Here is a 14751-nt window from a genome sequence, read left to right as displayed (position 1 = left end):
TACTTCATAATGCTCCTTTTCTATAAATATTCTGCATTAAAAATGAATATGTCTGCATATGGAAAAATACTCTTGGAAAAATACTCAACATAATTATATCACACTAAGCATGCATTCCCACAGAGGAATATAACAGATTAGATATTAGAACTTAAAACCTGATCAGCATTAACAAGCTACTAGTGGTAAAAAAATTAAAAAAGCCTATAATGAAACTTTAGATACCATTACTCTAGTTTCAGAATGACAGTGTTTCACAAAACTGTTCCTAAGTGCCAGTTACCAGTAGCTGTGTGCTTGTACACTCAAATCTTTTGATAACTTCAGTCCCAAACCTATTTTCTAGCAAATTTCAGTTTTAACAAAAATATTTCAATACATTTCTAGAATCATCTTCAGGGTTTTTTATTGCTCCTCTTCAGATTAAAAAAATCTCTTAATAATAACATTTGGCAAGTTCCCCAGTGCAGGTAATTTCATGCTTTGCTCTTCTTAGCACCACAAACCACAGACTGCCTGCCTACAGTAATGAACACCACACACCTTGGGAGTTATTTCATTACTGCCCTTTCTTCAACAGCCTCACATATCCTTACTGTTAAGGACAAAGCTAGATAAATGAAATTACCTGAGGTGACTTCAATCCTCTTTTGAGACTTTTCTTTAAGCTTCTTCTCTCCACCACCCACAGAAACAGTTTCAACTGCAGTGTAAATCATAAATCTAATACTGATTATAGCTAAATAAAATCTTGATTTGAGATGATTCCAGCCACCTCTGCTAACAAAGCCTGAATGGCTTTATTATTCTTAGGGGCAGATGCAAACATTACAAGGTCATCATTAAAATTTCACTTCCAGCTTTTAACTGGAGAAAGCTTTCACAGCACAATACCACATCAAGCTGTTTGCAAAGGTTGTGCTCCACTGCCACACAGAATGATTGACTAGTTCTCAATGATTATGACATTAAAAATAAAATAAATGTCACATTCCTTGGAAGTTGCTGATTTGCTATATTGGCTCTGGCAGAATGGAGCTGATTTTCCTTAAACAGCCCCAATGGCACTGTGTTTTGGATTTGTGACTAAAACAGCTGATAACACAGAAATGTTTTGGGTGTTGCTGAACAGCACAACCTCAAGGTTTTCTTTTTCCCATCTAGATCCCCAGTGAGTTGGCTGAGGGTGCACAGGAAGTTGGGAGAGAATACTAGCAGGATGACTGACCCAAACAGGCCAACAGAATATTCTGCATCATACAATATAATGCTCATCAATAAAAACCTCGGTAGATGAATAACTGAATGAGGGCTGTCTTCCAAGGCAATCATCACTTGGAAAGATTTCTCACCCTTTTTCCCCTTCACTTTTGCTCCTCCTATGCTCTCCCCTGTCCCACTGAGAAGAATAATCCACTGTGTGGATGCTTAACTGTTTGCAGGTGTCAACACACCATATGTGCCTTCTTAGAAAAAAATATTAAGCATTAAACTGTAAAAATGCCAAAACAAGAATAACTGCCCTAATTCAGAAGCATAAAAAATTACCAGAAGTGCTATCAAAATTACTGAAGTATGCATAGCTCCCACAACAGCAAAAATGCCACATAACTAATAGGTTATTAGACAATTCAGAAATTCCACCAATTTCACATACTGTGTCTAACATATAGTTTTGTCTTTGAAGATATAAAAAGCTTGCTTACAGATCAAAACTTTTTCAAAGATAAGACAAGTATTCTGGTAAAATCAGATAAGCAAATAACAAATCTATATATCAAATAACAAATCTATGAGTTCTTTCTCAATGGGATGTATATTGCAGTTGCAGGACTGTTACAGTTTTGTAACTGCTCATATAAGCAGCAAAGATCATCTTACTAAATGCATGGCCTGTGCAGCTAATTCATGTATGATCACTCTAAAGATACCTACAGAGCAAGTTAATTATTAAAATTCATATTTAAGGGCTTACCCACCAAACCACGTACAGTTAAACATCACAGCAGTGGAACAGGTGCCTGATAAGGTAAGACTTTGCTACTCCTCACAGAGCAATCATCAACAACACTGAAGCCTCACCTTCTTTCATGCTTTGCTCCTATGACCCTCAGTGCTCTCTCGCTGTACACCTGTGCTGAACTAACCCTGCTGCACATGGTGCGCAGTTTTTTCTCTCCCAGAGCACATACCACTGCCACTCCCAAACTGTCAAGGCAAAGGAGGACACATCCCATGCTTTTCTGGCGCTCTCAGTGTGCAGCACCTATTGAAGACCTACTCCTATATTTTTAATCTCCTCTTCTAGGATAGCAGTTCTAGTAAAGCTCAACTGAAAGTTTAGAATAAAGTAATCTGACTTTTCCAGAGAATTTTAAACACCAGCACAGCAGGTCTCCAAGGCCTACCTTCTGCATGCTGACAGAATCATGCTGCTGCATTTAGAATAAATGATTAAATTTAATTTAGTATCAAGTGTTTTGTTTGGTTGGGGTTTATATTATGCTCTACAAAAAAAAAAAAATCCTCACTCCTCTGTTTTATTTCATTGAATCCTAAACGTTCTCCTTAAGGTCTTCTCACCACACAGTGGTAGGTTTTTAGGTTTTTTAAGAGTATTCATGGCAAACTTAAAGTTTAAGAAAAACATGTTTTAAGAAACTGCCAAAATACTTAAAGTAAGTATTTATTTCCTTAAAATCACACCACTCCAAGTGGGCATTCTGAGGGCTAAGTAACCTGAAGCCTCGCTCGAGGACTCACATCATTTGTCAGGCAGTGCATTATAGGATGCATCTTTATTATTGTCCTTGGTGCTTTTGTTGTCCGGCTAGCTTGGTGGAGGCTAGTTACAGTCACACACCCGCCCGCAATTTTAACCGCCTCACCCAGACCCCCGCGGCAAAAATTATGTTTTTGGGGAGAAATACAAGCACTTGTATTGCAAGGGGAATGAGGCCGCGCCGCAGCTTTGTGATCCGACCCGCGCCTGCGGGCTGCGGCAAGGACCAAAGCACCGCCACTGCATGCGGACACGGCACGGCTCACGGCCGCACAGCCCGTCCGCAGCTCCCCGCATTTCTTTCGCCAGCGGGTTTTGTTTGCTCTTAGCTGAAAGCGGTTCCACGGCACAGGGCCCTCCCGGCCTCCCCCCGCACCCCGGGGCGGCCGCGGGCGCTCCCTCCCTACCTGTCTCGTCCTCGTCGATGCGCAGAGCCATGGAGATGCACTCGAAGGCCCGCTTGTGGCACGCCCGCACCGTCTCGGGCGCCCCGCCGGGCTCGGGCGCGTCGCCGGCCCCGGCCCTGCTGCCCTTGGCGGCCATGAGCGCGCCGCGGGAGAGGCGCTCGCAGAGCCAGGCGAAGAGCAGCCCGAGCTGGAAGGCGACGAAGCGGAGCAGGGCGAAGGCGGCGAAGAGCGGGTACGAGAAATAGTACAGGTTCCGCTTGTGCAGGGACGCCGCCGCCGCCGCCCCTGCCGGCGGCACGGGGGGCGCCGGCCTGGGCGGCGAGGAGGGAGAGGCGCCGGCGGTCGGAGGCGCGGAACTGGAGCCGGCTGAGCCCTTCTTCTTCCCTCGGCCGCCCGGAGAATTCATTCACCGCCGTCGCCATAACCCGCTGCCAGAGACTGACAACAACCGGCCATGGCGATGGTGGCGGCGGCGACGCCCCTTTCGGCCGACCCAGGGGGAGGGACGGAGGGCGGGGCGCGGCCGGCCCCGGCCGGGGCGGGGAGAGGCGAGGCGAAGCGGCACCGCCCCGCCACCAGCGGAGGGGAGGGCACGGCGCTTGCAGCGCCCAGCCCGCCCCGCTCCCGCGGAACGAGGGGCGGGTTCTCGGAGGCGCTCGGGATCACAGAATCAATGAAAGACCTGTGAGATCATCCAGTCTAGCCTTTGACGGATGTAAAACTGGACCACAGCACTAAGTACAGCATCCGGACGGGTCTTGAGCGTGATCAGGGACGGTGACTGCACCTCCTCGGACAGTCCATTCCCTTGTTAAACAACCCTTTCTGTGAAGAAATTCCTCCTAGTGTCCAACCTGGACCACCGCTGGCACAGCCTGAGGAGACGTCCCCTTGTCCTTTCGCTGGTTGCCCGGGAGAAGCCAGCCTGCCGCCTGGCTGCAGCCTCCTTTCGGGGAGCTCCAGAGTGGAAGCACCAGCCCGCTCCAGCCCTAGCCGAGGCCGTTCGCTGTCGGCCCGTGAGACGCACCGAGCGGACGGGCGATGAATAATTGAATAGGATCAGTTATTGTGACTGGTTGTGAGCCACGCCACAGGCACAATCCTGGCGCCGCTCCCGCCTGGGATCACTGCTAGTGGCACACAGGCAGACCCCGGGGAACTCCCTTGCACGGAGAGGCGTGGAGCAGCCAGTTCTCCACGGCGTCCCCCCGGGAGTGTGCGCCGGGGCTTTGTCTGCTCCACAGCTCTGTAATGGGAATGACAGGCTGGCTGCTCACATGCAGGGGGCTAATGGAATTCACTATACATTATAGATACATCACTCTGGAAGGAAAAAAAAAAAAAAAATCTTCACTCTACTTACCAAAAGTGAACTTGCAGTTGTCCAAACCCTTGTCAATTATTTGCCCAGCCATAATATTTATTTGTGTTTCACCAAAGAGATAGATCCTCCACCTCACTATGCCTTTGGTTATTTCAAACTTAAGAATGCTTTGGTACCTTTAGTCTATATTGTATATGCAGGTGAACCCAATGGGAAGAAACGACGATGTCTGACTCAATTCAGAAGTCTGAACTATTTCTTTATTATAACTATGCCAAAATACATTAATATACTATATAAAAGGAGGATACTAAAACTGTATACTACTTTCTTTGACTTTAACTCTCACACAACGTGTGACCCTCTCTCTCTCGTGCGAGTCCAGACACAGGTGGATTGGATTGGCCATCAGGCTCAAGCAATCCTCACCAGAATCCAATCAAGCACTCACTCCAGGTAAACAATTCTCCAAACACATTCTACATGGGAAAAACAAGGAGCAAAAATAGAAATTGTTTCCTCTTTCATTTCTCTCTGTGCACCTCTATGAAAAATCCTGAGAGGGAGAGATATGTGCTTGCCACAAGTCTAGTCCCTCTCTGCTTCAACCTTCCCACCTTTGTGTGTGCGTTGCCTGTTGACTAATCTTTTTCGCCGTTGTTTTGCTTTGTCAAACACTCTGTTCCACAAATAAAATACTGAATGATATTAGATATGACAGATCATCTCTCTGGCAGCCCTGAACTGCACACAGGAGCTGAGACAGTCCCAAAACTGCAGACAGAAAATTCAGTGCACAGTCAAGTCTCCCCTAGCTAATAGCATGAAATGGCAGTTGGTGGAGCATGTTAATTAAAAGTATATGCCAAACTAAAATCACTACTGTCTGCAATATTTTATTCATTCTTCCAAAATTACTATGAAACTACTGGGTTTTTTTCTTGTTTGTTTATGCCTCATAAAGTTACCTCCAGATTCCCCTGGTAACGTGTATTTATTTTCTTAAATGGCAGAGTGGAGTGGTTTTTTTACTGTATAAAATACAGAATTTTATCAAATATAAAATAACATACAAATATATAACAATTATTCATGACCTAGACCATTGTTAGATAGATGGTGAACCTATCAGTTCTGAAAAAATGCAGCAATGTACACCAAGTACTTTTCTTTTGTGTTTTGTAAGGATTATGTACTTCTACTATGAAAATACTATCAAGTATGTTCCACCCACTCATGAGTGGAAATTTTTTTTTTGTATATGTAACTGTCCTTTAAAAAAATCTCTCACTTACTGATATAAAGGTTTAATAGATTTTTATAATACCAAAGAAATTCCAGAAGCTTCAAGCAGTGTTAACACTAAGAAGCATTCAAAAATGTGAAATAAGCCTGTAACAACAGATTATCAATCTATAGTGTTTATTATTCCACTGCTATCTAAAGTAGCATCCCATTCCTGAGCAAAACAGAAAAGCCAGAGAAGGAATAAGTTTATTAACAAGGACATATTGAATGACAATAGAAGACAATGCATCTCAATCAATCCTGACTAGTCAGATTATTCAGTTATTTTTACTTTTTAAAACATTTAGAATGACACCTTTGTGAATTATGTGACAGTATCATGACAATAAGAGTACACTTTTTAGGGGCATAACAACACTTTAAGCCAAAACACAGCTTCAAAAGCAGGAATCAGTGTGAAATTGTGAGAAAGTCTTAATGCTTTTAAGGAAAACCTACAGAACTAGTTCTGTATTGTGGCTATTAAATACTTCAGTGCTCTGCAAGTTTAATTTCCCTACCTTCTTCTGTCACTACAGGACACCTGAAAGCACGACACCAGCCGCTGCTATTGCAAAGGTGAAAAAGAGGAAGTTTATTTTCTGACTCTAGCATTTATATTTTTTTAAAGGTGACAGTGGATTGGAGGGTGAATGTACCACCTCTCCAATGACATTGGATAAACTATTAGTACATTAAGTTTCTCCACTTCTATGGAGGAATGCAAAACAATAGATTGTTTACAGAAAGTTGTGTGAGAAAGTTCTCTACAATAATGTAAACTCAGAAGGCTTTAGAAAAATCTTAAAAATCGGAACAACACTCTTCTATTAATATCACTCTAGCAGTCATTGGACTTGTCAGTGAACCATTCTAATTAATAATCTGGTAAAGATTAATGCTACTTTGAAAAAAAACCAAAAAAAACCAAACAACCAAAAAAAACCCCAAAAACCACAAACCCTTAAACCACATCAGAGCAGTGGGTGGCTTTCTGCTGGTTAGTGAGATATCCTGACTCAGCAAAGGTTATGATGAACACCAGCAAGAGGTGGAAGAAGTGAAGCCTCCTCTGGAGTGGGATAGTGTTCACTCTACTCTAAAGATTGAGGACTTGTGAAATAGAAGAGATACAATCTGGTGTCTCAGCAAAAGATTTAGTAATCTGAGCAGACCAACGTTACAGTCATAGGAATTAGAAAGGTACAACTACCCTGACACTACAATTTACCATTGTACCAAAAGGTAATTAGGAAAACGTTTTTTCTTTCCCAACATGACCTCTAAATACAATTCTCTAAAATGTCATGACTAGAACACAATGAAAAATTCAGAGAGGCTCAAAACTGACTGCAAAGCTTATACCTCTTCACATTAAGAATTTGTTTGTATTCCTTTTCTAAGTTTTAGTAAAGAAATCTCAGTGTTTTCACCTCACCTCTTTGGCATCAGGTAAGTCTGCCAGCACTAGGCACTAAAATATATATAAACACAGGACACAGTTCTGCTCTAATTCCAAGTTCTTCAGTTGAGTATCAAATCTGTGACTGCACTAGATTTTGAGCCTGCTTATGACACTGGTAACATTGTCAGTTCTGCAAACATTGTTTCAAATTCATTTATGTACACACACTTCATTATTAACACTACTAGATGATTATGTCAGAGCAGAATCTATTGAAAACATGGCAATTTATGTTACTTCTCCATTTCACTAATCTTTTAGGAGCATCAACTAGATCATTCCTATGCATCGTCATCACTGCAACAGGAAGACAGGAAAAGAAGTAGACCTATTTTTGTCTATTTGTTTATTTTCTAAAAAAACCTCAAACAAATGAATAAAAAAAGCCCAAATCAAACCAGAACATCCCAAAACTCCAAACCTACAGAAACGAAACATCTTTGTCAGTTTGAACCCAAAATATTTTTAAGGTATTTTAATTCTCTAGCACAAATCACACTTCCAGACAAAGAATTCACATAATCATTAGGGTTGGAAGGGACTTCTGGAGATCATCTAGCCTAGCCCCCTGGCCAAGGCAGGGTTATCAAAAGCGGGTGACACAGGAATGCACCCAGGCAGGTTTTGAATCAGGTAGTCTCCTCTAGAGAAGATTTCAGAACCTCATCAAGAAGTTCTTGCTAAAATTTAATTCCTAGTGAAAAGAAAACAAAACGGTCAGGTGCAGATGTTCACACACCGATATAGTTTGTCACAGCACAACAGCTACAGAAGCAGCAGACTCTTCCATTTCCTGACAGCATCAAACAGGACAGGATGACTGGAGCTGATCCCTGGGGAAAGCTGAGCAGCTGCGATTTTGTTAACAGAGGGGAAATTCACTGTCCTCACTCACCTTTGCGCCAAACACACTACGCAGCTCTGGTGGGCTATTTCACTAACAAAACCCCACTTTCAGACCCAAGTTAGCTTCAGCAATGTTATTTTTCGTGAACACTACAGCGGCCTCCTCAAAAACCAAGCCGTAATGATTACGAGCACATTGCTGTACCCCAAAACCCCAGGAATACATCCCGCGCGTTTTATTCCCCATAGAGCCCCTGGAAACGAGCAGGCAACAAAGCAGCTCCCGCCCCGCGCCCCGCTCCGCCCTCCGCGCGGCGGGGCTGGGTGGGGCCCGCGCAGGCGCGGTGCGCCTGGGGCCGGCCGCGCGGCCGCTTCACTGACGTCAAAACAACTCGCGACAGCAGCCGCGGTTGTGGCGGAGCGGCTCCCGGTGTGCCGCCGATCCCGGTGTGCCGCCCACCCCGGTGTGCCGCCCATCTCGGACCGACCGGCGGTGAGAGCCCTGCGGCGGGGCTGCCTCTCCCCCGCGGGGTGCCCGGGGCACGGCCGGGGGCGGTGCCCGCGCGTGGCCCGCGGTGGCGGCGCGGCCCCGGCACGGCCCTGCCCGCGGGGGCTCTCTGGGCGCTGTGGCGGGCACGGCCGGGAGGGAATGAGGGAGGTTAAGGGATGTCTCCGGCTTCCCGCGGGGATGAGGGCTGTGTTTTCTAACCCCAGTACTGCTCTCTTCAGCGGACGTAGGCAAAACTTAAAAGACGCTTCTCGGTTCTGCGTGCGGGAGAAACCAGTTCAAGTTTGGCGCGGGGGGGAGCGCGGAGCAACTCCCTCTGCTTTCTAGTAATTGTGCCTTGGTAACCATTAGTAATCAAGTGATGCAATATCACTCCGTTCACATGGGCTTCATCTCAGCTTACTGACCAGTTTTTTTATTGCTTTCCAAGATCTTCTTGGACGTCCATCAAATTTCACATTTGAAATCATGGAGGGAGAACAGATTATGGAGGGACAGCCACAGGTATTACAATAAATGTTTTACGTGCATTATGTTACATGTGTAAAAGGAGAATTTTAGCTTTGCTAACCATATGTTATTTTACAGGTTCCGGAAAATCCTCATTCTGAATATGGCCTCACTGAAAATGTAGAGGTAACAAAGATTTTGTTGCAGTGGAAGTCACATTTGTGATTAGGAGAAAAATGTTGACTCTTGAGTCTGACTTCAGAAATTGTAATATTCTCAACAGAGCTAAGCAGTACCTGTCCCTGGGGGAAATGGCTGTAAATATATTTTCTGTTTTGCTACTTCCATTGTTCTAAATGGTACTGAAGTAAATAATGAGCCTTTTAATAAGTCAGGATTTTTTTTTGAAGTATGATTATTATCTGTTCTATTGCTATCTGTGAGAGATACAGATATATACTATGGCACAAAAAAATCCATCCACATTAGGCTCAACCTATGCTGAGTAGACTGGGAGAGTCACTTCCTAACTCTATGGCATTTATTACTCTTCTTATTAAAGAAGTCTTCAGTCTCCCTTTATTATAAGTTCCTACTCTGTGCTAAGCTTTTGCAGAAGCAATTTTAAAACATATTTTGGGACTCATCTCTCTGATAACTGCTTGTCTCTATGCCTCAGCTTCCATGGTTCCTACAGAATCATAACACATTGGTCCCGTGCCAGTAGATTTATGTACATTGCACTGAGTACATTTGGTTTACTGGCAGTGGGAGGGTATCACTTTTCTGTTATAGTTAATGGTGTGAGCTGATTCAGCACTTTTTGATCTAAAAGTACCTGGAAGCATTTTGCATATGTTTTCTTTGAAGTGTCCATCTATACTTGAGTACACTCACAAAGTACTTGACTTTAGCAGAGTCGCCTTTGTCAGGCTTTACCTGAATTCCTTGTGCTTTTACTATTTTGTGTTAGAGCACACATGTACAGGAGCAAATCTAACTGAGACTCTTGTTGGTAGTCATTCCTGTCTTAATGGTGTAGAGTTCAAATCAATGAATGCAAAAGCTGAAATAAAAAATACTGGGATTGGATGTCTTCTCTTGTAGAAAACTTACAACTTCTAAACAGTGTTTCCCCAAAACATAGGAATTTAACAGAAGTTCCTCTGGATTAGGTTTTTGTGGAAGGAAGAATATGCACTTAAATATTCTTGAAAGATGTAAAGAAATTATTGCCATTGAATTGCAGAAATGGGTACTTTGCACACACACTTCAAAGTAGATGTGGCTGCTATTACCCTATTACCAATGTTCATTCCCCTTTTTTTTTTTTTTTTTTTTACTTCAGAGGATAGTAGAAAATGAGAAACTAAATGCCGAGAAAACATCAAAGCAGAAGGTGGATCTTCAGTCATTACCCACACGTGCCTATTTGGATCAGACAGTTGTACCTATCTTGCTACAGGGACTTGCTGTTCTTGCAAAAGAGAGGTAAGATTCTTCTGTAATCCTTCGGTTACTAGGAAAATGTAGATCTCAAACTTGGGCAGTGCAGCACCTTTTAGGCCTCACACACCAAGTATGGTTTTGCTCCTTGTAAGGTCCTCATTATAACATATTCATGAACCCATGAATTACTGTGATTGATCATGCAGGATGGGTTCCTCACTTAGGCACACATGGCACAACAGAAGTTATTTGTTGAATTCATGTTCTCCCAATGAGGTATGCTACTGCAAAAGTTTTAGAGGGAAAAATGGGAGGGGTTTTGTTATTAATTTTATCATGTAATTCACCTTAGAGAAGCAAGGCAAGAGGACATTCTAGTACTGAAGATTTTTGTAATGTGGAATTATAAACAGTTCTGCTTGACATTTAAGAGAAGGAAAGACAAACAGGCATGACATGCATCTTTGTCAGAGATTAAAATACTTTCTAAAGGGTGTGGCTAAGCCTGCACTGTCAAGAGAGTAAGCAGTCAACTAATGGTTTATCCTCCAAGTAAAGATTATGCTGTTGAGGTGCCCCAGCTATCTTTACCAGCCAGTGTAGAAAGGTATCCTTCCATAACAGCAAACAGGTCTTATTCTTAACAAAACTAATTTCTAGCCTTTTGGTGTGTCCTCACTAGTGGCAAATTGTACTGCATGTAACCGTAACCATCTCTCAAATTGAAATAATACAATTAAAAGCTGGTGTAGGTGACCATAATTGCATCATGGCACCTACAGTCAGAAAAAAACATCAACAATGTATGAATTTCAAAAGGAGTTGGGAATTTAAGCTGCAATTTAAGACAGCTAATTAAGCAAAATTAGGCACCCATGTGCACACCTGAGGGATGTGCAGATCTTCAGCAGACATCATTGGGAATTCTGCTGCTGACTCAAAATAAAACACAGCCCAGGATTAATACCCCACCCTTACACTCTGAATACCTGTGTAACAGGCAAACATTTTCCGTCCCTTCACTTTCCCTTCCCTTTCTCTTTCCCATCCCTTTGCCTTTTTTCCATCTTCTTTATGGGGGCTCATCACAGAAGTGAAATTTGATCATTGACAGGAGGAGTTGGGGAACAGGTAAAATATGAATAGTATGAACCTGCCAGGGCAAACTGTCTGTTCAGCTGAGCATAATAAACCCTCAGGAATGTGAATGCTGAACTGTCAGCTCTGCTGTATAATCTACTGCTCAAAATTGAACAGGAAAATAACTAGTGGATGCTAAGTTCTTTACCAAAGGGATATAGAAATGTTCAGGGAACAGCTCAGTACATCTAATGATCATGCCTGGAATTCAGTAGAAATTACCATCCAGGACAGTGAGCATATGGGCAAATGACATATTTGGGAGGAGGTCAACACAATTTTTGTCTGGACTTTTAAGTGTCTTGGAGTTTATTGAAGGAGTCAGCAATAAAGAGGAATGAAGATGATGCAGTCTGTCTGTTTAAATTCCCAAAAAGTTTTTCAGCTAGTTATTCACTACTGGCTTTTAAAGAGAGTTAGTTGGTGTTGGAATTAAAGGAAACAGCTTTATATGGATGAGGAACTGATGGGAAGATATAAGATAGAGGGTAGAATTAAATGTTGAATTTTTATGGTGAAACAAGTTCAACACTAGAATAATGGAAAAGATAATTTATAAGAATTTGAAATGTCAAGCTGACAAAAGTAGTTAATAAGACTAAGTTTTACAAATAGATTAGGGAGTTTTAGGTTTCAGTTTCTGTTTGTTTTTTAAGTTGATAAATTGTAAATAATTGCACAGGAACTTCATGAAACTGTGAAGACTGAAATGAAAAAATTAAACTGACAGAAAGTGACATTGAAATCAAGTAAACATAAAATTGTGGACGTTGGAGGGTAGTGAAAAACAGTACTGACAAAATGTTAGATTCTGAGCTGAAAATTACCCTTGTGGGAAAATGTCATTAAACTGTTGCATGTATATGTCAATGCACTGCTTTAATCAAAAATAAATTCTGAATGGTAGGACTTAGAAAGGGAAGGGGTAAAACTGATTTAAAATGAAAGTGGTAAAAACAAGCATAATATCACTATTTTAATTTGTGATGTTCTTGTATTTTTAAAATTATGTGTAATTTCCCTGTATTCTTGTAGACTGTGAAAAAGTGAGAGTGACAAGGTGGTCATAAGTATGGAATGCTATCTGTATATGGAGTGACTGAATAGATGTCTAGAAAAGAGGCTTCTGTGAACAAACATTAGAGCCTGTTAAATTACAACAGCACAGAGATGATGAATTGGGATGGTCTGTTTACTATCTCTTCTGATACAGTATTCAAATTAAATGAAGCAGGTAGCAAATTCATAATTAACAAAAGGGCTGATCCTTCACAGGCCACATAATTAAGCTATTTTTTTGCTTTCACTTGAGGACATTAACATTTTATTTGTGCTCAAGAAGCAACTGGTCAAAGCTGTAGAGGAATCCACCCAGGACTATTAAGGGTGCTAGCTCAAGAATTGGTACATGCTTAGAAGCCAAAAGGACGGCCCTGAGAAGTATCTCTGCATATTTTTGTTTTTGTGCTCTTTATAGGCATATTTGCTCGCTGCCAGACCTGTGGTTTGACCTACTATGGAATAAGTATGTAATTTATTCTGTGGACAGAATCCAGATTAGCAGGATTCACACAGTATAGCTGGAGGAGTTATTTTTAAAAAAACTACAGACTAAAGCCAGTGATCAAAAGTGTTTATTATTGACTACTTGCAAGCACTTCTCAAACTTGAAGATTTGTTGTGTGTCAGTTGTGAGGAACCATGAAAAAACTCTAAATACACTAAGCTACACAATAACCACTCAAAAAAAGAAAGACAAAAACAGCAGAAATTGAGTTTTACTTTAAATAGCATGTCATATCCAATTATGTATATACAGTATTTATGCTTACAGACTGTAGTTTTAGGTATGTAACTATTCTAGCAATTTAGTAACATTGAACCCACAATGACTGAGACCTCTTTTTAAAAACTTTCTCATTAGACATAAACTGGAAATTTACAGAGTCACTCTAGGTAGTTGGTCATCCCTAAATCAATGCTTAGAAGTGTTTGGGAAGAGCTGTGTTGCTTTTAAGGGAAGGTGATTGGTTCTTCAGCTACCTAATTTCATATAATAAAAAATAATTGCTTTTGATTTACTTTTTTTTCTTTGCAGACCACCCAATCCCATTGAATTTCTAGCAGCATATCTTTTAAAAAACAAGTCACAATTTGAGGACCGAAATTAACTCCATAAAAATGAGGACAGTTTGGCTGCTAGACTTGAAATGCTCATTTGCTGCAATTTGTTTTCTGCTGTAAAAATCCTTTAGCCACGTTGTTGTCTTTCTTAACTGCACAATTTGCTTTATATTTTGAGTTTATTTAATAAAGAACACTTTACATTTAATTGTTCTCTTGTTTTAAACTAGCTATTAAGAGATTTTCAAAATAAAGTACTGAAACTGCACTACTGGATGAAAGTCTGAATAATTCCATGGGGCTATGTCCTCTGAATGTGTGACATAAAGGGGAACAATTCATTACAAGAATCACATGGCTGATAATTTATATAACTTAATTGGGTTTTATATAGAGCCCTCCAGTGCAACATGCCTAAACAGAAAGCCAACAAATGTAGAACAATTAAAAATTATTTATTAAGTAGAGAGGACTTCCAACAGCCGGAAATGGATTTAGTTAAAACAAACTGTGAGATCCAGCAGTGGAACAGATCACCCTCCAGACAGCATCCAGTGTCTCACATAGGTACATTAATGAGGTGTGCTCTTTAGCATTTGTCATTGATCTCCTATGACTGGATTCAGTGTACTGGATTCAGCTGAAACAAAATTATTTAAGATGTGATGTCTAAGAGTTTTGTAATACATAATATTGCTTGCTTTAGTTGAATTGTCTAAAAACTTGCAGGGACTGAGGTCTTGCTTTTAGTCTTAGTAGGAAGGTTCTCACTATTTTACATACATCTTAGTATCTTAAAATAGAAACATCAAATTAGTACAGACTAAGAGCAGTAAGAGTGGGGAACAAAAATTGAAAGAAGCCTGCAAACCCTAAATCAAGCCTAAAAGCTATCTTTTGGAAAATGTACCAAAATTTGGAAGGAAATTACTAATTCTACTGCATTGTAGTGAACACAGTCTCCATCAG

General features: G+C 41.5%; 2 protein-coding genes across 7 annotated transcripts in view; one reads left to right on the top strand and one right to left on the bottom strand.

The window, feature by feature from the left end:
- SPAST (spastin) overlaps window positions 1–3650 on the bottom strand; it is a 38545-nt gene extending 34895 nt beyond the window's left edge. For all 6 annotated transcript variants that reach the window (XM_021545457.2, XM_021545459.2, XM_021545458.3 and 3 more), the window contains exon 1: window positions 3190–3650. In XM_021545457.2, coding sequence (XP_021401132.1) covers window positions 3190–3595 — 406 coding nt within the window. In that variant the 5' untranslated portion in view covers window positions 3596–3650. The remainder of the gene's footprint in view (window positions 1–3189) is intronic.
- Window positions 3651–8473: 4823 nt separating this feature from the next.
- DPY30 (dpy-30 histone methyltransferase complex regulatory subunit) lies at window positions 8474–14050 on the top strand. Its single transcript, XM_021545465.3, has 5 exons — window positions 8474–8604; window positions 9050–9123; window positions 9208–9255; window positions 10418–10560; window positions 13757–14050. The coding sequence occupies exons 2-5, from the start codon at window positions 9088–9090 to the stop codon at window positions 13827–13829; spliced, it is 300 nt and encodes a 99-aa protein (XP_021401140.1). The 5' UTR covers window positions 8474–8604; window positions 9050–9087; the 3' UTR covers window positions 13830–14050.
- Window positions 14051–14751: the final 701 nt, after the last annotated feature.

This window comes from Lonchura striata, chromosome 3, assembly GCF_046129695.1.
Source record: "Lonchura striata isolate bLonStr1 chromosome 3, bLonStr1.mat, whole genome shotgun sequence".
Classification (NCBI taxonomy): domain Eukaryota; kingdom Metazoa; phylum Chordata; class Aves; order Passeriformes; family Estrildidae; genus Lonchura; species Lonchura striata.
Note: the sequence above shows the minus strand (reverse complement) of the source record. Positions and strands in the feature narration are given on the sequence as shown.